Source organism: Ammospiza nelsoni, chromosome 18, assembly GCF_027579445.1.
Source record: "Ammospiza nelsoni isolate bAmmNel1 chromosome 18, bAmmNel1.pri, whole genome shotgun sequence".
Lineage (NCBI taxonomy): Eukaryota > Metazoa > Chordata > Aves > Passeriformes > Passerellidae > Ammospiza > Ammospiza nelsoni.
In genome coordinates, this window is record NC_080650.1 from 7,884,296 (window position 1) to 7,907,016 (window position 22,721).

The window sequence follows — 22,721 nt, forward strand, 5'->3', positions numbered from 1 at the left end:
TTTTTATGAGGATTCTAATAACAGAGGTTACAGAGACCATAAGTGATGTGCCATTTTGAGTCACGTCATCTGCTGCTGTAAATGTGATTATATATGTTCTCCTAAAATTTGCAAATGAAATAAGAAATTCCTTTATATGTAAGTCCTTAAGAGACTCCAGCTGTCCATATTTATAAAGGTTCTCAGGCAGCACTTAAATACATCTCCTCTAGCCTTGGGGACTCTGTGAATTGCTCTCCCCATAGGTGACAGTCACTACAGGGCAGAGAGAGCTGGGTCCCCCTGCAAGGTGGTGCTTGAATAATGCTCAGGACTTCTCTGGGCCCATCCTGAGTTATGTTAATTCTGTTGTCTCTAATTTATTTTGTCTGTAGTGACAGATGAGAAGCTTTGCCTGTACATTTGCTATTTTTCAGGGGTTTTTATTACAATGCTACATAACTGACCATGTGATGATTTTAAGTATTGGATATCCAGCAGTAAAGTGTATCCCATGTAGGAGTTTGCATTCTGCACAGCATGCCAATGCTTTCCTAGGGCAAGCTACATCTTAATAGACTGTCTGGAACATTACAGCTGCTCCTATTTTCAATCATATAACTTCCTGAGGCAGTTGCTTATATGGAAAAGTGCTTTTGGAATGGTTATATATTTTTAGCTGTCTCCTATGTAGTGTAACAGATGGAGACAGGGAGGAGAGCCAGCACTGCATGTCCAGCCAAGACAGGCCATCGTGGTCTGCAGACCACACTGTGGAAACCTTTGCCTCATACATTTGTAGTGCAGGACTTCCAAAGAAGCATCAAGCTTTAGAGTAATGCTTTAGTAGTAAAGGTTGCTTTGGATTAGTGTTTTAGTTCCCATGTTTAAGTTTAAAAGTACTGCCCCCAAAATTAAAAGTCCAATTAATTAGTTTTGACACTTCAAAGTATTCTTCTGGGGTGTTTGTATCTGGAGCACGAGTGTGCTCTGTCCAGAGGAGAAATAGATCACCAACAGAGCAGTTTAAGGGAAGAGAAATGCAAAAAGTAAATATCCAGAAAATAGAAGTTTACACTGGCAGAGGCTGTTGTGTCATGTAACTTTATTTGCTGGATACAAGCTGCCCAGCATGCACCAGAAATGTTCTTCCCAAGCAGGAAGCATTCCTCCCATGCACGTCTGCCTGCCCTGCCTGAGCCTCCCAGGGCCTGCATGGCCAAGGAGGCAGATGCTCAGATTAATTTTGGACTTGCTGCAAGGCCCTACTCTTGGAGTACTGTTTAAAAATGTTAGTGTGATGAAAAGTGAGAAGCCAAAACTCCAGAAATCCAGGTGGAACCCACAATACTGAGGCATGAAATGATGTTTGGTCCACAGGCCTTCCAGAGAGGAGCCAGAGAGGGAGAGGGGCTTGGCTTCTCTCTGAAAGCTTTTGCAGACACTGTATTTTTAAGCATTTTTAAGCATTACTGGCTGTTGCTGAGGGTCAGTGGGACAATGTGGTAACTGTTATATGTTTTTTCCTTCTAGCTTCATCACATTCCGCTCCTGTGCGTATCTGGACAGGAAGCACACAGTTTTTGGAAGGTAAGTGAAGGATATTTTGGGCAGCAGCATAGCAGACATTCTCCCTTGTGTGTCTGAAGCCTAAAAAGCAGAATCTAGTGACTCTTGTAATTGAACTGGAGCAAAATTCCAGCTCACAATCCAGTTGTCCTGGTCATGAGGAGGTGGGCAACATTGCACCAATGCCAGTCAGCAGACCCTGCCTTTTTTCCCTCCTTTCATCTGTGTAAGTTGCCTCACTTCCCTTCTGTGGGTGGCCCTCCAGGAGTCATGAGGAAAGTAATCATAGTCATGTAATGAACCATGTTAATATTTGTGCATGTTAATTGCTGGGACACAAGAGATTAGCTCTTCAATACTGCTTTCATCCTCTTATGAGCCATCAGCTGAAAAATTACTCATGACAGGACTGTTCTTCATCATGGAATAGAGCTTCTGCAGAGATGAGGTCTTTTGGCCCTTCTTATTCTTTTTTATTTTATTCTTATTTTCTTTTATTCCTGACAATTATCACTGGTATAAATCTGTATATTTATGCACACATATATAAAGATACTACCAATGTCCAGACAGTGAGAGAACTTCATTCCTTATAAAGAATTCTCTTCTGAAAGTCTTTTCCACTGAAGTTTTCACATGATAAAGATTTTCATTGAAGAAGATACAAACTCTTTCTTGTGGTTTGCTCTTTGCTTCCTCTGCTGCAGGAACTTGGTATTTACCAGTAAAGCAGAGCTGTTCTCAGCCATCCCTCATGCATGGCAGGAGTGGGAATGTTGCTAGCCTGCTGCACTGGGAGCTCCTGAGAATCTTACAATCTTTTCTCCTTGTAGATTTGGGGTTTTATTCCTTTCATGGTTCTATTCGTTTGGAAGTCAGTAATGGAAAACAGAACCATGTGCTGTTTACTTTGATTGAATGTCATACAATTGTGCTGTACAGTGAAAGTGATATATTTAATCCATCTTCCCTGCCTGCAACTTTTGAGGCTTCATTTTAATGGCACTTTATTTTAGTGCTGTTAGTTCCAATACTGATTCTTCAATAATTACACTCTTGGAAATGTATTTATTTTTTCTTTCTCAGGTTTGTCCTAGAAAAATTCAAAGTTCCCTTGTCCTTTTGTGAAAGCAGACAAATAAAGCAAATTCTAATACTAAAAGCTGAGAGTCAGTAATTCTTGGAGGAGTTACCTTAGGACTAATTCACTTCAGCAACAATTTGAGTCCACCTTGCAAAAACCCCTTCAAATCCCCTCCAGTAATGCTGTTAACCTGAGCTGGCCACCTCATCAAGTAATGTCTGTGTTAGACAGCTCAGCTGAAAATGTGCCTGGTCTGCAGTTCTGGGTGCAGCCTGGCCTCAGTGAGCACTGTGTAGTCCTCCAGTGCCTTTGCTGAGTTCCTCAGTGTGCTTCAGTTTTTCCAGAATTCACCAGGAAAGGATTGGAGAGAAGCTGAGCTTTCTGTGGTGCAGGGAGTGTGCTCCCCAAAGCCTTCACACTGTGCTGAATGTCTCAAGTGAGCAAAATAACTCAGATGCTGTTTCACACTGGATGTTGCTCTTTAAAGAGGAATTACTTAGTCCAGGTAAATCTGCTTAAGCATATATAGCAGAGATTTTTGCAGTTTTAGCAAAGAGTGTCTTAATTTGTGAATTGTCTTTGCTGTAACAGAAATCTGAGCTTAGGTCCCAGAGTGAAGAAGTGGTGCTGCTTATATTTTTAGCTGAAATACATTGGGAAAAGTTTATAAAAAGTGTTGGTTTAGAGTCATATTTGGTTTCCTGCATGAAAAATGAGTGACATCTTCATATGAACACAGAGCAGGGATATTTTACTCTGATCTGTCGTGCATGTAAATGAAGATCAATTCAAATAAGGTAAAATTAAGATGCTGGGATATATGTATCCCAGTCACTTTGTATTAATCTGTAAGTTGAATTATTGAATAATTTAATTTACTTATAAATTAAATAATAAAAGGTTGATGTGTGTAGCTCTTAAGATCTGTATTTTGTCATCAAAATCCATCAGTTGTTTTTACCTGCATTGCTTTTAAAGGTCATAAAAGCCAGAAGATGCCAGGGATTGTACCTTAGTAAAACTCCAACTTCAGTTTGATATTTTAGATCCTGGGTGATTCCAGGATTTGGTGACTATATCTGGGCTGATTATAGCACAATAATGTCTGGGAAGCATATCTAGGAATAATATCTAGGTTTAAGAGCAGAATGAACCCATGATAACAGGATTCTTTGTTTCCATCAGTGTATATTGGATTGTTAACTGGCTGCTTACTGGCCTGTTGTGACTTTCATACAGATTTGAGGATTACTTATTTCAGTTAATATAAAAACCTAAATACTCTGACCTGTACTCTCAGCTACTCCTGTGTGACTCTGGTCCATGTTAGTGTCACACAGGTATCTTGGAGAGCAGAGTTTGACATGTTTGTAACTTGTATACAACTTTTCAGCAGGCTTCCCATACTTAGGAGAACAAAAAAGAGTAAAAGGGCAACCATTCCCTACTCCTTTCTTTGCTTCTTTGGTCCTTTGTGGATGCAACATTGAAAAGTGCCTTTTCTGGAAATGCATCTTATTCATGTCCCCACTGGTCTGAAACACAATTTTTATGTAGGAGACTCTGTAAATGCCCACACCTGGGCAGTGGGACAGTGAAGAGGAGACATGTGTCTGCCTTGGTGCACTGGGATTTTCGTGTCTCAGGAGAAAGGTGTGGCTGGGGGACAGGGAAGGGCTCGTCATGATTGTGCTGCTCATGGTGGCAGTGATGAGGATGCTGGTTCTGACAAGAAAGGAGATAATCTGGCAAAACAGAGAGTGAGAGCAGAATGCCTTCCCTTGGAGGTGTATTGCAGGCTGCATGGATTTCCTGCTCCAACAGAGCTGCCTAGATTAAATTAGTAATTACCATTTCTAGTAATTACTATTTCTTCTGACTTAGAGAATGATGTAATTAACATGAAAACCAACTGGTGGTTTTTGTGGGCTTTTAGCTGCTGGTAAGAGGTTTAATTTAGAAACTGAGATAATATCAACCAACTGACATGCCTTTGCTCTGCACAAGAGGGGATGAGAAGCATTTGCAGGGGGCTGCTGCCTGGGGAGGGTCCTGCCTGCTGCTCCCTGGGCTCTGTGCCTGAGTCTCCTTCCTACCTGTGCTCCAAGCTGGGCCTTGGCTGTGCTGTGACCTGCAGGGGCTACAGGAACACTACAGCCAAACCAGCAGATAAGCTCAGGTTCCTGTTGGGTGTTCTTTATGAAATTTAGGTGCAAGCACATCCCATCCATGTTGTTGTTATGTTTCCTGTTGCAATGGTTCACAGCTCTCATGGATCAGAGACCTGGTACATTTGCCCTTTTTTAGCAGAAATAGAAACATAATCTCTGTCCCTGAGAACTGTGTAAGTAGGAAAGAGATTGCATATAGATACAGGGAAGTTGTGACAGTGACCCATTTCAACCTACCTTCCACCACCTTTGGAAAAAGAAAGCCTCAGGAAAAAACAAAATTGTTCCATGGTTGTTTTTTGGGAGCCTGTTCCAAAGCTAAAGGCACACATAAAAATGTGCATCTTTAAAATAGTAGTGGAAAGTGATCAACAGAAGGAGAAAAATGCTTTCAGAATTTTGTGTGAGATTTAGGACAAGCAGAGCATGGTGGGCTTGAAAATGAGGACATGTTGCAGATACATGATGTAATGGGATAAAACAAAGGGCAATAAAGGGAGCAGAGAGAAAAGTGTTGTGGTCAGAGTGGCAAAGCTGGAAATTATCTGTACAGCGGTTCTGTGTGTTTATTAGAGCATCGCTTGTGTTTGTCAAGAGCTGAGAAAAGAAAGTGACAATTGAGACAGGAGATGAGTATGTGGAGGACAGTTTTCTCTTTGCTGTGAGGCTGTACATATCTGCCTCTGTGCATAACTTTTACTGTCTCTCGAGGTTTCTGCTGCTCATTCTTCAGCTCTCTGGCTCCCAGAAATAATGAACAAGGTGGTTTGGGAAACCTCAGGCTTGGTCAGACTGGAAGCATCAGTCAATAGCTGACATGCATTCAGCTTATTCTTCTCTTTTCTTCCCTTCTCTCCTTGCCAGATGCTTTTGTGGAAGAGAGTTCTTCCCTTGGATCAGTATCACTCTGTATTGAGTATTCCTTAACCTGTTAATTGCTTTCTACTGCAATTCTGTAGACTGGGGCAATGAAAGCAACTCTTGTCCTCTAAAGTAATTAGCTACATAAAGCAACTAGCAGGCATTATTCAGTTACCCAGGTGCTGTTATATAACACATTGTCTGTTTCCACTTGCAACATTCCCTCTATGATTTGAATCAGTGAATCCCAGTTGCTTCGAAGCTGGAAAACTCATGTTCTTTTGGTTCTTCTGCTTTAGTACATCTGAAGATTGGAGAAACTGTGTAACAGCAGAAGAGCTGATTGTGTGTAGGGAGACTGACCTAATTTTGCAGTACAGTCTCCTATCCCCAGACACCAGGACAGGAGCAAAGAGCAAGGTGGGGAAATGAGCCAGGCCTCCCTGTGGAAGCCATGGCTGCACACGAGCACTGGGCTGTTGGAGCTGCATGAGGGCTGCTGTTGTTTCCAAAACAGTTGTATGATCTCTGAACAGGACCTGTGCCAAGGCAGGGAAGTCCTTTCGTGCCAGGTTCATCTGTTGAGTCTAGTTTCAATAAGCTTTTTTCCAGGCTGTTTTATTTTCATCACCCTTTATTACCGTGTCTCGCCTGCTAGATGAAGCCCTTATCTAGCAGAGAGATGGAGATGTTTTGGCTGCATTCTTGTTGCACATTTGAATTGCTCACTCCACTGCAGATTGGGTGTATGCATAGAAAACATTTTGTCCTGAGTGTACGTGTTTGTGCACATAAGTGTTGTTCCCTCTGTGTGTATATAAATGTGCGTTCTCCTTTTTATAAAAATAACCTTTGGGGCAGAATGTGTTTACAAAAGAGCAATTTTTCTTTCTGTTTTCTGTTTGTAGTTTAAAGCTTGTTTTAAAAAAAAGTCCAGACATTGTTCTTGTATCGTCTTCTGACCAGGAAACTCTTATTATGTTGGCTCACTGCCATCCCCAGCATTGCAGAAGGCTTAATTGCAATAATTCTTCCAAACAAAAGTATGAGATAGATTCACGTGTGAATGTCTCTGGGCCTGCAGGGGAGATGCATTTTTTCTTTGGGCAGCAGTCACTAAAGTGCAGTGAGACCTTCACTGGCATTTTGCAAATGGATAGAGCCTGCTCTGGATATTTCACTTCTTCATCGTGCAAAGGCATTGGCAGTGGTTTTGAAGCAAGGTTACTCCTTTACATAAAGGAGCCTTAACAGGAAGTAAGATTTTAATAACACATCTAAATGTGAAATGCAAAGATTTCCAGTGCTAACTTAGCCAGCTTTCAAGAAAACAGAATTGCATGAGTGAGGGCACATTTTTGTTTTCATTCCTATGCTAACAGAAAAAAAATACCATAAATGTACCTGCCTTGTCGTTCATGCTTAAATGTAATGCAACATTTATCAAGCTCCTCTAAAAATACAAGCTGTCTCAGGGTTGCTGAGCTAAATATATAGCTGAGATCATGATTTCTCTGTTCAACATCTACTGGAAGCACACAGCAAACTCTCAGTTCCACTGGTTGTTCTGATGTGAATGGTGTCTTGAAAGTGTCACCCTTTTCACTGCAGGGTGTCATCTGAACACCTTCTTAAACCTCAGCCAGTTTAGGACAAAGCATGTATGACACCTTATAAAAGGAGTAGAGCCAGAAGCAGAGGAAAAGGTTAAACTTGTTTATGCCCTTCTCCCTTCCCTGTCATGCTGGCTCCCATCTTGGCAGAAGTGCCATTGCACAAGAGCAGACACCACAGTGTGAGCAGTCACTGGCTGTGCCACACATTTAGCCCGTGTAAAGACTATAAAGGGATGTGAGCCTGAACTTCTGGAATCTGCATTTTCTTTTACTGAAAATTATGCACAGATTTCCTTGAATATTAGAATAATATTAAGTAGTGGCTCACTCTTTAGAGGATTTCTAAAATGTTTTTATGTACTGATTTTTTTTTTGTCTTTTGTCTTATAATTTGTATGGGCTTTTTTCTTGGCCCAAAAATATGTGTTGTTGGGCAGGCAAAGAATCCCAAAAACCTCTCTGGTGTGTTGGTTTCCTCATTCACTGAGGAGCAGTTGCTGTGAGGGATGCCAGTGCATGGGCTTTGACACATTATATCTCATCAAACTGATTTTAGTGCTGCAATAACATCCTGAGATTTGACAATAACAACATGTAATATTTCAAGGGCCTGTGTATACCTTGTCTCTTAGATCAGAGGAAAGCTTGCAAAAGCCTTCACAGTTTGGAATATTCAATTTCTTTTGCATCCAGCTCTGACTGCCAGGTTAGTGTGTAGTTCAGTTTTTACTGGATGGGTGATTTTGCAATCAGACCTTGTCCTTTTGTATGTTCATTTTTAGTGGTCAGATACCAGCCTCAGCTGGGCCTGACCCTGACAAAGCTCCCAAGTGCTCCCTGAACAAAAGTGACTTGTAGATTATTTCCTGTCCCTCTGCTCAGAGCTCTGTCCTCTGAGCTGGTGGTTTGTATTCAAATTAGTTTTTATTTTTTATCAGTATTACAGCAGTGTCTTTATAAAGACAAAAACATATATTGAAAGCTGACTGTGCTGACAGTGTAGTACGCAGAGATTCTCTGTGCAAAATGCTGGAGAATGCAAGGGAGAGAAAAGGAAGCAATTTTCCATTTGAGAGACAAGAAGTGAAGAAGAAAAGAGAATGACATGCTCTGCAGGCATAACAACTTTGTCTTCTTCCCCCTTAGCCCGTAACAGTCATGTCAAAATAGACTATTTAGGTCATTTACTGATGACCTGTGAATGCCATGTCTATGGCAGCCTTTCAAAATGTACAAGTGACAAAATATTACCAATAAAGTTTAATTAGCAGAGCAACTGAAGATCTGGAAGCATCAGTAAAATGCATTAGGGCTAATATTGTGGGAGGTCTAGCTACAGGCTAAGGGATTACTCAGCTGAGATTGCCAGTGCACAGCTGATCTGGCCATTTCAAATTATCAGAAACCTAATTAAATGAAAACATACAAGCAGATAATGAGTGAGCTGGTGGCTAGAAAATCCTCCGATATTAAATCAGAAGTTTCCTTTGGGGCAGTTAAAATACAGTGAATATATCTTGGGCTGGGTGTTAATCACCAGTATTATAAGTCAATCTGATATTGGCCTGGAGAGAGATTTTAAAATTGAGTTTTTGCTATGAACTTTCCAAAGTTCACACGGGGTCCTCAAGCCCTGTGCAGCCTCCCCCAGTTGCTCCCTGCAGTCACAAATGACTGAGGCTGTTCGAGGCTGCATCCCTGGCTTTTAATTGCACCTAAAAGTCACAGCCTTATTACAGAATATCAGCAGGCCCCTGGGGAATGGAGTTTGGAGCAGCACTGAACCATGAGCAAGCACAGCTGTGCTGGGGCAGGGTGAGCACACCCTCTCTGTCTCAGTTCACTCTGTGCTGGGCTCTGTCCCCTTGGTTGGGGTTACAGCCTGGCCCAGCCCACGGGGTGGCACTGAGGGCACTCAGGAGTGCTGTAGGAAGTGGTTTCTCCATTGGATCAGCTGAGACCAGGGCAGATGAGAGTCAGAGGCCTCTCCTGGTGCTGGTTGGGCAGACTCTGCCATGCTGGGACTGGACAGGTGTCTTTGAGAGGGAAATACCCTGGTATGAGTGCATAAAGTGTATAAAGGTGATTGTGAATTTCACTTGGGTTTTGGTCAAGGAATTACTTATTTCTTTGATATGAAAGCAGAGTTAGGTGATAAAATGCTCTACATATTCCACCAGTTTGGTATTCTTTTTCCCCACCAGCTTCATTTAATTTGATTTTCCTCCATTTCATCTGCCCATCCCTTGCCAGCCTACCTGTGCTGCTGCTGTAGTGCCAGCAACAATCAGGCTTCAAAACAGCTACCCCCTGTTGAAGCTGGGGGATTGCTGGCTCTTGGCTTGCCCTGGCCCATGGGCAGCCCTGGACTCCTCAGTGGCCAATTCCTGCCCCTGCTGCTGATCTCCTGGCCCCAAACTCCCCTGGCTCCTGGAGCAGTGTTTTTGAGAATTACAGCTGCTTCTCATTGTCCCACAGCTGTTAGTATGGGCTGTATTTTTGGTTCTTGGCCATATGGCTTGGCTCTATTAAAACAGATGTTGTCCAGCTACAGCCTGCTTTGCTAATGGATCTGGATCACTCAGCATCAACAGCCTGTCTTCCTCTTTATTTACTGCTCTTCTAAGAATAGCTGTTTTCAAATTTAATTGTGGATGATGAAGTGGATAAAAGTGTTAAATACCCTGGGACCAAGAGCTGATCCCAGCAGGACCCCTCTGAAAACATACTGACTCAGTGGTTCCTGTTTAAAATTAGATTTTGACACCTGTCAGCCAATTTTTTATTTCATGTGTACTGTATTCACTTCATGGCATTCTGGTTCCTCAATCAAAATATCAGCCGCCTTCCAGAAGTCTGTTCTGTGGACACTGTTATCCCTGTTAGCCACATCTGTTGTCTCAAAGATAGAAGGTTGTTTGACAGACACTGTTTTCCACAAAACCTTGTTGATTGCTGTTACTTATTTCCTTTCTTTCTTAATCATGTCCTGTCTCCGCTATTCCATCATTTTGCTGGGATAAATGACAGGATGACAGGATTATAATTACCTGGGTTTCCCCATTTATCCTTTCTAAATATGCTTTTATAGAATGTTCCCATTGTTCCACACTTTTTTTTGAAAATAAACATGTAACAGTCCAGAAAGCCTTCAGCCTTAAACATTTTCAAGCAAGTGTTTGGATATGTTGACTTGAAAAGTGAGAAGCCAGGGATCTAAGGCCCTGCTAGGTGAAAACTGCTTTGAGAAGTGCCCTGGCCTTACCCTGTGGCTGTGACTTGATGCTCTGCTGCCTTCCCAGAGCCCTCATGGGCTCACAGTCATGTTTTTGGTCAAGGCATTGCTTATTTCTTTGATATGAAAGCAGAGTTTCTTCTGCTTTCTTCTGGAAGAATCCTGTTCTCTCAGTGTTGGTGGCATTAGTGCAGACAGCTCTGCCACTGCTCTCCTGTGCTGTAGTTACCAGTCTCTTCCTGATAACACTCCTAGGTCTCATATAACACTCCTAGGTCTTCATATTTGAAAACAAAGAAGAAGAAAAGACTTTTTCTTCATCTGGCTGGTTTATGTGGCTTACAGGTTTTGGGCTTTGCTTTGCCTCTGAGTGTTGGGCTGTTCCATGTTCTGTTTAATTTTAAATTCATATCCCATATTTGAGGAAAAAATTCTTATCTTCCACACTGAATGACATTATCTTAGGTCTTCCAAACACAGTTGCTGACTGCTCACCCCTCAAACATGATGATTTAAAACCCTGCTAGAGTAATGGACATAAATGAGATATATTAAAGGTAAGGGTGTAGGAATGTTTTGAGTATGTTGTGACAGTTGAATAACATCTCTTTCCTCTTTTAGGGTGGTTGGTGGCTTTGAAACTCTGACTGCTATGGAGAATGTGGAAAGTGACCCAAAAACAGACCGTCCCAAGGTGTGTGTGAACACCTTGCACTGGGGGCAGTGGCCTCACATGGCAGTGCTGGTCACTCTGCTGACACTTCTTGAAACCAAAACAGGGGGAGATGGCACAACTTAATCAGCAGATGGAATAACTGCTCTTCTCTTCTGCTTCCAGGAGGAAATAAGAATTGAGACAACAACTGTTTTTGTTGATCCCTATGAAGAGGCAGATGCACAGGTGAGGTTGCTTGGTTGGTTGAGGTTTTTTTTGAAAGGCCAAAGCTTTTCTGGAGAGGATTTTGCAACTTAATGTGTTTTCTTTGCACATGGGCAGCTCCCTGGTCCATCTGGTTGCCAGCTAAGATTAAGCAGCTGCCATTCAACATTGCCTTTTTGCCAGGATCCCAGTCGCTCCTTCAGTGGAGAGTTACTCTGGTAACTGAGTCTGGCACAGCTCCCAGTCCATCAGGCTTCTGATGGGTTCCTTTCAAATGCCCCCAGTAGCTGTGGGTGCCTGCAGGTGAGAAAGAGTTTTGCTATAATGGCTGCAGAGAGCCTGTTTGTAGTGGCCCTTGAGGGCTGTCTCCTAAAGCCTGCCCTGTAATCTCAGCAGTGCTGATTGCTGGTTTTGAGTGCTTTAAAGCTTCAAAGAATTGTAGACATTTTCTCCTTATTCTGCACTATCTCTTGCAACAGATTGCACCCTTTGCTTCCCACAGGTCGCTGCTGAAAGAGAGAAGTTTCAGCAGGAAGAAGAAGCAGCCAAAATAAAAGCTGAAGTGGTCCCACCAAAGAAAGAGGTTCAGACTCCTAAAACTTACCGGCAGGGGATTGGAAAATACATCAACATGGCTGCAGCGTGAGTTCCCTGTCCTTCTGATTTTTGCTGAATATTTTAGGTGCCTTTCCTGCTGGATGCTGGCCCTGTCCTGTGCCATTGTTCAGATGTTTGTTTTAGGCCAGCAAAGACACCCTCATGTAGCTCTAACAGTCAAGAGTTTACTTCACTTCTGTTGTTTTTCAAGGTCACACATTAGCTGAGCTTCTCTTTTAGCCCTTGAACATGACCAAGCTGGTCTTTAAAAGCATCTGCTGACTTCAGAACTGTAGAAACATTTCCAGAACTCAGAAGTCTTTGAGGAACTGTACTGTGTCACTTCTACACCATCTTTTATCCTCTTCCTTTTCTGAAGCTATTTCTGAAGGCCATGGTCCCACAGACATTTCTCTTTTAGCAACTTCTGCCCTGCACAAAGTAGCTGCCCCAGGCCCCCGTCAGTTTGCTGCTCTGGTTCCCTGTTCAGCCACACAAACAGCTGTACCAGCACAGCTGAAATGGCTGGAAAGGAGAGCAGGCTCCCAGGCTTGCTGTGGGAGGACAGGGCAGCTGAGTAGCTCCAGGGTACCTGGCTGGTTGGACAGACTTATCCTAAAGTATCCTCTCCCAGGCACCCTTTGTACCCCTGTCAGGATTGGCAGCACTGCTTTCTTTCATAAGGACAGCACAGAATCCTGGCTGAGCAGCAGCTTAGCATGTGTTTTGGAAAAATTAAAATAAATGCCTTCCACTTGATTTTTAGCAGACTTCTCTAAAAGCATTTGCAAAAATGCTGTTGTCTGTCTGCTACATGAAGGCCTGTATTTATGCATACACAGATCTGGGCAGCCATTTAATCAGCCTGTGTGTGCCTCTGTGACTTACAGGCATTTGCATAGCTGTGAGAACAGAAATATGTTAGCTCAGGTAGGTCAGTTTAGTGTGTCAGTAAAATTTTTCAGTTGCAGAATATTGTGTCCATTAAAATACTATGTCCATCTTAAAACTGCTGACACACTGCACCCTTATTTACAGAGGAAATCCAGCAGTTGTGGCTCTGCAGAAAGGACCAGGTAGTGTAGAAAGGACCTTCAGTCATTGCAGCCTGCTCTGGCAGATTTAAGGTTTGGTGTTCTCCCTATCAGCTACTGATATCTGACAATAAAACTACAGCACATGAGCTGGTGGCACAGCGTTCCCTGTGGTTGCAAGCTCTGCTCAAGAGAGGCTGATGATAACAGCAGCAACTGCAACAGGCTGGGCTCAAGAAACAGGAAAGATTGGAAGAGCCCTCCCAGCTGCTTTATGCCTAATTCCTCATAAATCCTTTTGCTGCCACAAGTGCAGGTGAGAAGGTGTGGGAAAACTCATGGCTTATGTTCTCCTGGCCATGCTAAAAAGGTACAGCAGTTAAATCTTCAGCTCTGGCCTGGAGAACTTTCTGTGCTTTCAACACATTCCTGGGAGTGTTCAAAGCCTGATCCAAACCATCCCAATGGACTCATGCTCCCTCTTATTGGCCCTGCCAAAGACCCCCAAGCCATGCTGGCATGGAGCTTGCACTCCTGTCTAGTTGACAAGGGATGGGCTGGCCCCAGTATAGCTGGTGCTGGGAGAGAACAGGCAGAACCCAAGCTGCCCTGGTCCCACTGGCAGTAAAGGCTCCCTCAGAGTTGTTTTCGTTCTGGCTGCAGGAAGCGCAGTGCGGAGGATGATGGGCCTTCAACCAGCACAGCTGTGAAGAAAGAGAAGAAGAGCACAGGCTTCGGGGACTTCAGCTCCTGGTAGCAGCGTGGGGAGCCCAGCACTGGGGCAGCACAGCGCAAACAGGAGCCTCCCACGTGGCCCCAGAGAGCCCAAAGGCCAGGCTGTCCTGGGGAGGGAAGGCACCAGCCTGCCCTTCCACTGGCAGAGAAAACTGCTGCTTTGTTGAGGCTGGTTAATGTGGCTTTGTTTTCTAGAGAGCACATTCCCCCACTGCATCTTCCTCGAAGGCTGTTTTGTTGTTGTTTTGCAAAGCAGGGAGCAGGCAGCCCAGCTCCCCAGGGATCAGCTGGAGCCTTTCTCTGCTTGGCTGGCAGCAGCCCAGGCAGAGCCCAGCCTTGCAGGGCACTACTGCAGTGAACAGCTACAGTGGTGAAAGAGCTCCTTTTACAGGTAATCGTTCCAGACCAGCCAAGTGTGCCAAGCAAGGGAATGAATTAATGTCCTGGGAAGCTCCTGTGCTGCTGGAGAGCTCTGTGGAAGGGCTCCAGCCTGTCCTGCCCCTACCTTCCAGCTGCCTCCTGCTGCTTCTCAACAAGGACCAATTTTGTCTGGACTGACTGCTGTCCTCTGAAGGGCCTTGCTCACTCCAAGTGAGCTCTCTCTGTACCCATTAAAGCCTCCAACAGCAGCCTGGGAAGCTGCAAATCTACATGGGGAGCCCGGGGCAGCTGCACCACTTACTCCTCCCAGTGGCTGCCCTCCCCTGAGCCACTGGACAGCCAGAGGTGCCAGGATGCACCAGTTCACACCTGCCCTCAGGTGCCAGAAACTACAGCCTTGAGCAACTGAGCAGGAATGGAAACAACTCTTTTGTTTGTTTTGTTTAACACCCATCCCTAAAGCCTGGTCCTTGCAGGGTAGAACACCCCATAGTCTGCTCCAATGTCAGGCTTCCCATCATTAGGAAAAAACACATAATGTAGCTGACAAGCATCTCAGATATTTCCATTACATAACCACAAATTATTAGGAATCTTAATAAAGGCCTTATGGGGTAAAGATATATCAGCCTGTGAAGTTTTAATCCCAAAGAATCTGTGTGTTACCAATAACTTAGACATAGCAGGCTAGATTCTGAATATCACTTTTCAGTTCATCTTAGGTGTTTTCAGATAAGAGAAATGCCCCCTCTACCTCTGTATGGCTGAGGAGAAAGTTTTGTAATCCCCTTTGGAACAATACATTTGTATCAGTGGTTTCATTCTTTAAGAAAAGACTCCATTTATAGGAAATTGCTGTAAAAACTTTTGGAAATATTTTGCATTAAATACTTTTATTTTCTTTTGAGTGCTTGACTTTGACTGTTCAACTGTTATTTACAAGATCACAGCATTGCAAACTTGATTGTTTTACAAGGAAATGATTAATTCCTGCTTTTTAAGAGGCTCATAAGGAATTCTGGGATCTCTGCGGATATGATCACATCTTTGTTAAATTATAGGAAGTTCAAACTAATTTGAAAGAATAATAGGGGGAGTTTGTTTTGCAAACGTCTAAATTTGAAATAACACGTTTGATTACTGCAGCGGGGGATTTGATGGTACTTTCCTAAAGCTGAGTTTCTTCTGTCTTATTAGAGCCCTTTCATGATAAATTGTTATTGATCCCCTTTACCTAACTCAGCATACTTCAACACACTTTTGAGTAGTCAAGTTCACAGCATTGCTAGAGCTGGGATAGCCAATTTTATTAATCCATAAGGATAAAATGCTGGTTTTGTACTAGATTAAAATGGAGATTATTATGAAAGGAAGGAGATTTTGATTATAAGGAAGGCGGCAGAGGTATGGCAAGGGCTCCCATTTCAGACTGATCCGAGGGGCAGCAGGCTGTAGAGATAACTGCCCACTTTCCTGCTCTGTTCCAGCTTTTTGGCAGAGCTCACTGCAGTCCCTGAAGGAGCACTGCTGTTCACAGGGCAGAGGGACTGCTGCCCTTCCAGGCACTGCCCCTGTGCTCGCCATTTCCCACCATAACATCGGACATGAAAGAACAATTTCCTGGCTTCTAGGAAGAGCTGAGCGTGACCCTTTCAGTTTTGCTCCAAGCAGGGGTGAAGGTTTCCAGCCGTGGTTCACCTCTGGACCTGGATCCAGCTCTCTGGTCTGCTGGCACTCCCAGCTGCAGCTGGTTGGAGGACACTGGCTCTGGCCCATCCCCAGGGTGCTGCTGTGGCCCAAGGGTTTGGCCAGTGCCCAGTGTTGAGTCAGCAGCCAGACACTCATGAGAGCTCTGTGGGGCCAGCACTGTTCCACCACAGCCAGACCCTGCAGTGAAGTTTTGAACTGCAGAGCCCTACCTCTGATCCCTCCCACATGCCTAATTTTGTGTATTCAAGTAAATTTCTTTTTAATTTTAACTTCCTTTCCAGTCGTTGGAATCCACAGGGCCAGTGTGACACAAGCTCTTCTCTGAAAGATGGCAAGGGCACAGAGAGCAAGGCAGTGGGCTGTATCCCTCATTTTTCCAAAACCTGGCTCTTTGCAGGGTGACCTGCAATTTCCACTACCTGAGCCAGGAAAGGGGAGGAAGGAGACTCTACTGAAACCTTTTTTTCCCTTTCATCACTTGGTTCTCCAGCAAAAAAGGTGCGTTAAGGGAATACCCAGCCAGCTCCTGCTATGGCCAGAGGGATCAGCAAGAATTGTGCAGCCTGACTATAGGAACTCACTCCTGGGAACCACTGTGCTGTTTGTAAGCACATTTTTACATTCTTTGATACTTTTCCAGTAAATGTGCTTAGAGAGAAAAAGTAGGATTTTAACCAGGGGCTGAAGAAGCTTTTGGCTGGCCTTGACTAGAATAACACCAGCCCTCTCGTACTTTGCACTGCTCCATACCTGTGTTGTTCTGCTGAAAGGCACTGGGTGACCAGTGAATTCATTGTTTCCTGAGATCTGGCACCATGGCAGAGATCAAACCACCCTTGAGAGGGCTGTGGTGTGTGGTGGGGCTGGCAGCTGGGGCTGATTGTTTCCATACACAAAGGGGGCTCACCGGGGACTCAGCTCTTCACCTCTGCTTTTTCTGGCATGAATTCAGCCTGGCCCCTCAAGGAGCAAAGTATTGTCTGTGTGGGAAACAGCACAGATTGAACAGTTTTTCAAGCCATGTAGCTGCAATTCTGGTTCCATATTTACCAAGAGAAAAAGCCAAAAATATTATTTTTTGGTTTAATTTTGCCTGTTCCCTGCTGGTTTGAATGGCTGCAGCCCAGGAGTTCAGACTACCAGTTGCTCTACGTCAGCTTTACATGGTTGATCATGGTGGTTCCCATCTCATGTGGGGCCACAAACTTTGAGAAGTCAAACTGTGTTTTAAGGTCTCCAAGGAAATCCTGCTTTTCCCTCCATCCCTTTTAAGACACAGCTGAGCGCAGCACAGGCTGAGTCCCCTCAGCTGTTGGCAGAGTCCCAGGCATGGCCATGGCCGCCCTGCAGGTGGAGGGAGCAGCTGGCAGATAAACCTGGGTTCTAAGTGTCAAATACTTCTGGGATCCCCCTGCCACCGATGGCCAGCAACGTTTGGAAGGAACAGGATGTCGGAAAGCTGGCACAGGAAGCATCTTTTATAAGCAAGAGGAGGGGATTTGCCAAAACACCCCCCGAGTTTCCACACTGTTTGCTTTGGAGGAGGCAAACAAACCCCTCAGCCGGCACAGGAAGACGCAGCAGCGCCGGGCCCGGCTGGGTTACAGCCTGGCGGCGGGGCCGGGCAGCTTCACTTCCTCTCTTTCTTTGGGGAGTGCATTTGTTATCACAGCCCTGTGGAGGATTTAACCAGCCTGTGCTGGGACTGTAGGGAAGGGGCCAGAGCCATGGCCCGCGAGGGACATTCCCACAGAAGAGGCACGCAGCTGTTCGGGACAGAGCTGGTGGTGGCGGGACGATGGCGGGAGAGCTGAGGCCAGCGGAGCCCCCGCAGTGAAGCCGTGTGGGGCTGGCCTGACGCCATTTTGATTCAGTGCCTGAAGCCCTCAGCCCCAGGGCAGCGACCCTGGGGGGCTGCTGAGAAGTGGGGGCCGCGCACGGAGCCTCGGCAGGGCCGGCACTGACTCAGCCTCCAGGGAGCTCAGGCGCTGCAGCCCGGTGACTTCATTCTCTGGAAATAGCAACCGAGGAGGAACCATCTCTGTCATTACCGTACCCGTACAGATACTCAGCCAATAATGGCTCCTTCCCTGCGAGAGCTTCAAGGGAAAATTACTCCTGCAGTTCCCCTGGTTGCAAAGTAAAGCAAAGCCATGGCAGCAGCTGCCTGTCTCAGGTAACAGGGGCCCTCTTATCACCCGTGAGTTGAGTCTTCCTGAGGTTTCTGCTGAGGCAGCACAGAGCAACCCCTGATCATCCAAACTACGGCCCTGCCACAACGGCCGGGGGTGTTGGAGTTCCTGTGGAGGCACCCCAGGGGTGTCCAGTCTGGTTTTTCCAGGGGAACAGTGCAGGGACAGGACGTGTGGCACTGGGGCCAGTGTGAAGGGCTGGTGTGGGCACAAGGCAGGGGTCCCACAGGCACCAGCCCCTGCATCCACCTGCCTTGCAGCCATGGCAGCCCTTTGCTGGCTACTGCAGGACAGGCTGGCAGGAGCTGCTGCCAGCACAATGCCTCAACTGTGGTGAGAAAAACCCTCCCCAGCCCCACATCCCCATGGGCAAGCCCATGGCACGGGGCCAGCACCTGCCCACTCCAGCATTGTTGTGGAGCTTTCAGAGGTTAAAGCATCTCTCCAGGCAGGTTTGGAGAAGGGCTGGACTTCACTGCATTGTGAGGGGCAGAGAAGGCACAGAGGGCTCCAGAAGAGGCTGGGATTGATTGATCTGACCAAGGGAGGAGGAAGCAAAGTGGGGATCAGGGCAGCTTCCTAGGCCTCTCTACCATTCCTGACATCACAAAGACGCCAAATTTTCCCTTTTATACAAAAAAAAAAGGCTCACCAGCAATCACAGCAGGCTGGGTTTGACAACTCATAACTTAATGGCTTTTAAAAAATAGCCACAGCCTGTTATAAAAGCTGGTCAAGGTCTCCTCTGCCTTTCCCTCTGGAAAGCCTTTCCAGCTCTCACTTTTCTGATATTAGATACTTTCCCTAATCTTTGGCCTTCATTTATTAATGGCTAATTATATCTATTTGCTTTAGTGCCAACATTGTCCTCTAGCTTGAATAGCTTTTTTGCCTCCCTAATGTTTGCTTCCCAGCACTATTTATAGGCAATTGTATCCCCCTGCAGCCACTGTTGTGTTTGGCTGCATGGGCTCTGGCCTCCTCAAACAGCTCTCCTGCCTCTCTCAGTGTCCTGTTCATGAGTGGAGGGGTCAGACAGGCCCCAGCCAGTGCCTGGCTCTGGGACAAACCAGTTTGTTGTCAGCACTGGCCACGATGCTTTTGGGACAGGAACCTGGGGGCAGAGTTGTGTCCCTAGGGAGTCCTGTGGGGTTATTTTTTTAGGCAGCCCCATGGGGTTATTTTTTAGGCAAAGGCAGGAATGACTTCAGGCTCCTGTTTGCCTTCCCTGTCCCTCCTTCCTCATTTCTGTGGGGGGAGAGGAGCCCGGCAGCACAGCCCACCAAGGCAGCACAGAAAGCAGAAAGCGTGTGATTCCTTGCTGCACTTTCATCCCGGGATGAAAGGGATGATAGAAAACATTTGTTTTGTGATAAAAGCAATTGACCCGGAGGGAATCTGCCTCCCCAGGGTGGCCTGCAGCAAATCGTGGAGATAAAGCACAACAGGCAGCAAACACTGAGTGCTTCCAAGCCTTGGAGCAGCTGCAGAGCAAATCCCTCCCTGGTGGAAGGAAACCCGCACTGGGCTCCCACAGCTGCTCCCAAGCCTGGACAGCATGGCCAGGGATGGTTTTAGTGGATTTTGTTGGGAGCAGGAAGGTCTGCAGAGAGAGACACTGTTTTGTTTGTTTTTCTTAATGAATGGCCACATTTTTTTATTGGAGACATCTTCACCACAGATCTCAGCCGAGCTTTTAATAGATGGGTTCCTCGCCAGCGGCCATTGCAAATTGATTGCAGCAGAAATGGCAAGTGAAGACAAATATAGTGCAGGCTGCCTGCAGGGAGAGTGCGCCAAGGAGACTTCGGATGCTATTTTTGGTGCTTTGTCTCCACTGCTTACAGTGTTTCTAATCTTTGGTTTTCCTTAAAAAAACTGTTTGGGGTTAGGACTTTCTTTTTTTTTTTTTTTTTTTTTTAATTTTGAGAGGTCAAAAAAAGTTCTGTTCTCTGGAGAAAGTGTTGGGTGCCATGTCCATGCCCAGCTCTGTGGAGCTGTTGCATGCCATGGCCCAGGTTGGTCTGGCAGGAGGGTGAACTGCTGCTGCTGCCTCCATCCCTCCACTGGGACCAGAACCAGGCCTGTCTCACTCCCTGTGTGGGGGCTGACATGGAGCCAATCCCTGATTTCACCCCAATCCATGGGAACCTTGGGGAGGGCAGGAAAGTACAGCGCTCTGGCTCGTAAAGAAAGGAAATTCTCCCACGCTGCTGAGCAGCAGCAGCCCCAGCAGTGATCTGCACTGCTCAGGACCAGCACACTGAGCTGCCCTTGGTCCCAGCCAGCTCCAGGAGCTGCAGCAGTTCCTGGAAATCAGAGACCCAGGAGGGTGCTGCAGGTGAAGCGCTGGACCTGGAGCGTATCAGCTCAGGCCTGCAAAATCATAATCCAGGCGTGACCAAGAGTGTGTGTGCTGGAGTCCAGCTGCAGGGAGACCAGGAGGAGGGCACTGGGAGTCCCTCAGGTTTCTTGTCAGAGGAGGAAAACACTCCCAAGTTATTGCTGGGCTTGGGGAGCCACAGCTGGTGACACTGGAGTGCTGTTAAATGCAGGTACTCTACCCTTCTCAGGCCCAGAGGATGGTCAGGATGTGGGGGCAGGTTGAGGCAGTCCCAGGACAAAAAGCAGAAGTGTCTCACTGACACGTTGTGTCCATGGGTGTGAGAGATAAGGCTGTGGCTAACTAGAAGTAAAGGAGCACAAATGCTCATAAAAGTGACAAACAAGGATGGGGAAAATCTGGGTTTAACTACAGAACAGTGAAATAAAAGCAGCTCACAGCAGGGCTGGGTGTGACTGCAATGCCAGTGTCCATCTGGCAGCATTTTGGACCATGGGATAGGATTTATCTGCTGCATAGGGGGCTTTCTGCTATGAGAAGCCCCAGATGTTCTTCTGCCATCTATTTCAACATCCCTGTTTCGCCTTGATTTGATCAAGCTGCAGTCTGTCATTCACTAAAAAATCTCTCAATTTCTCATCCATGCCTTTAGATAATGTAAAAGGTGGATGATGCTGGCATTGGAAGAAAGACAGCAAAAATGGGAAAAACAAGTTGTTTATCAGTGGCTCAGTCAGCCCTTTAGCAGAGGGCACCTGTGGCTCTGTCACACCTGGCCAGGCTGATGTTGCACAGCCCATCTTGTACCCAGATGCTCAGCATTGTCCACCATGAGCCAGGGTGGGCTTGTGGCTGCTGGCCACCCCTGGGAAGAAAAAAAAAATGGGAAAAAATATTTTAAAAACCTTTTAAGAATGTTTTAAGGCAGTCACTATCATCCACCTCTGATAACTGTACCAGCCACCCAGCCTACTGTGCAGGATCAGGATCCCAGTGCCCCACGGTGTTGCCTGTCCTGCCCCACTGGGCACCTCTGGAAGAAGAGGCTGAGTGCCAAAGTAGGCACATACCCTCTGCCTGGGGTTTCCCAGCTGGGAAGGTTTTCAGCTGGCCTTGCAGGGGCTGGAATGTGCAGATGTACCAGGGAGAAGCACAGCAGTGCTTGGGAGCAGTCCAAGGTAAATGCATTTGGTGCCTCACGCGTCTGCCCAGTTCCACCACTGGCACAGGCCCTGGCACTGGAATGGAACTGCATCACTGCAGGGTGAGGCTGCTGACCAGACAAGCTCCCTTTTTGGGGCTGCAGAGGTCTCAGGGGCAGCACACGCCAGCTCAGCCCCCCCAGGAGGTTATTTCGCAAGAGAAGGCAGCTCGTGGAGGAGGTTTTGTGGCTGGGGATCAAAGTCCCTGGCAGCTGCCCAGATTCCCAGTATTGAGCTGTTGCACAGCCCGGCTCTGCAGCTGGGTTTGTGTGCCAGGCCGCGGCAGGAGGCGGCAGGGAGGGGAGCCCAAGCCTAGCGGGGGGAGGAGGGCTCGGCAGTCCCAGAGATGGGAAGCAGGGCTCAGCCCTCTTGCCTCTCCCCAGGAAACATGGAAATGGGGGTCAAGCCCCATCCCCATGGCTACCCCTGGGAAAGGTGGGTGGGAGGTGGGAATGCTTGGGAAAGGGGCTGATTGTGAACAGGATTCCCAGTCTTCAACAGTCATGGAGAAGCAGCTTTTCTTTGTCCAGCAGTGGAGGCGTTGTGTCCAGGTCCTGCAGCTTCCCAGCTAGTGGGAGCATGGCTGGACCTTCCCTGTCCTATTTGCCAATGCCAGCCTCATGCCAGGTAATAATCCTGCTTTCTCCATCCTGCTCCGTATCTGTCAGTCGTGGGCTGCCTCCATGTCCTCAGTGCTCCCAGGGTCTCAGCTGAATAAGCACATTTTTCACTCTTTTTGTGGCTGCAGACCTTGTGGAGCTCTGGGAGGAGGCAGGCAGGGACACAAGGAAGACGTCAACTGAGTTTTACAGCTTTGATTAGTTAAGAGCATATATTTACATAGTGAATAACCTGGAGGGTCACATTTTAAGACACTGATGTATTTCCCCCTCCCAGGCAAACAGCGTGCTTATCCCCACCGGCTCTGTGGGGTGGGACGCAGAGCTCGGTTCCCTTGCCAACCCCACTCCCAGTGCAGACAAGGAAACAGTAACACCGCCCACCCCACCTTGCCAGGGCTGATGTTCAGTAACACCGCCCACCCCACCTTGCCAGGGCTGATGTTCAGTAACACCACCCACCCCACCTTGCCAGGGTTAATGTTCCTGGTTTCTCTTTTGCCAGTCATGG

General features: G+C 46.5%; 1 protein-coding gene across 1 annotated transcript in view; it reads left to right on the top strand.

Annotated features, from left to right (window-relative positions):
- Positions 1 to 15,049, top strand: part of PPIL2 (peptidylprolyl isomerase like 2) — a 68,146-nt gene extending 53,097 nt beyond the window's left edge. The window contains exons 16-20 of the mRNA XM_059485332.1: positions 1,513 to 1,569; positions 11,137 to 11,209; positions 11,354 to 11,416; positions 11,898 to 12,037; positions 13,690 to 15,049. Coding sequence (XP_059341315.1) covers positions 1,513 to 1,569; positions 11,137 to 11,209; positions 11,354 to 11,416; positions 11,898 to 12,037; positions 13,690 to 13,783 — 427 coding nt within the window. The 3' untranslated portion in view covers positions 13,784 to 15,049. The remainder of the gene's footprint in view (positions 1 to 1,512; positions 1,570 to 11,136; positions 11,210 to 11,353; positions 11,417 to 11,897; positions 12,038 to 13,689) is intronic.
- The last annotated feature ends 7,672 nt before the right edge of the window (positions 15,050 to 22,721 follow it).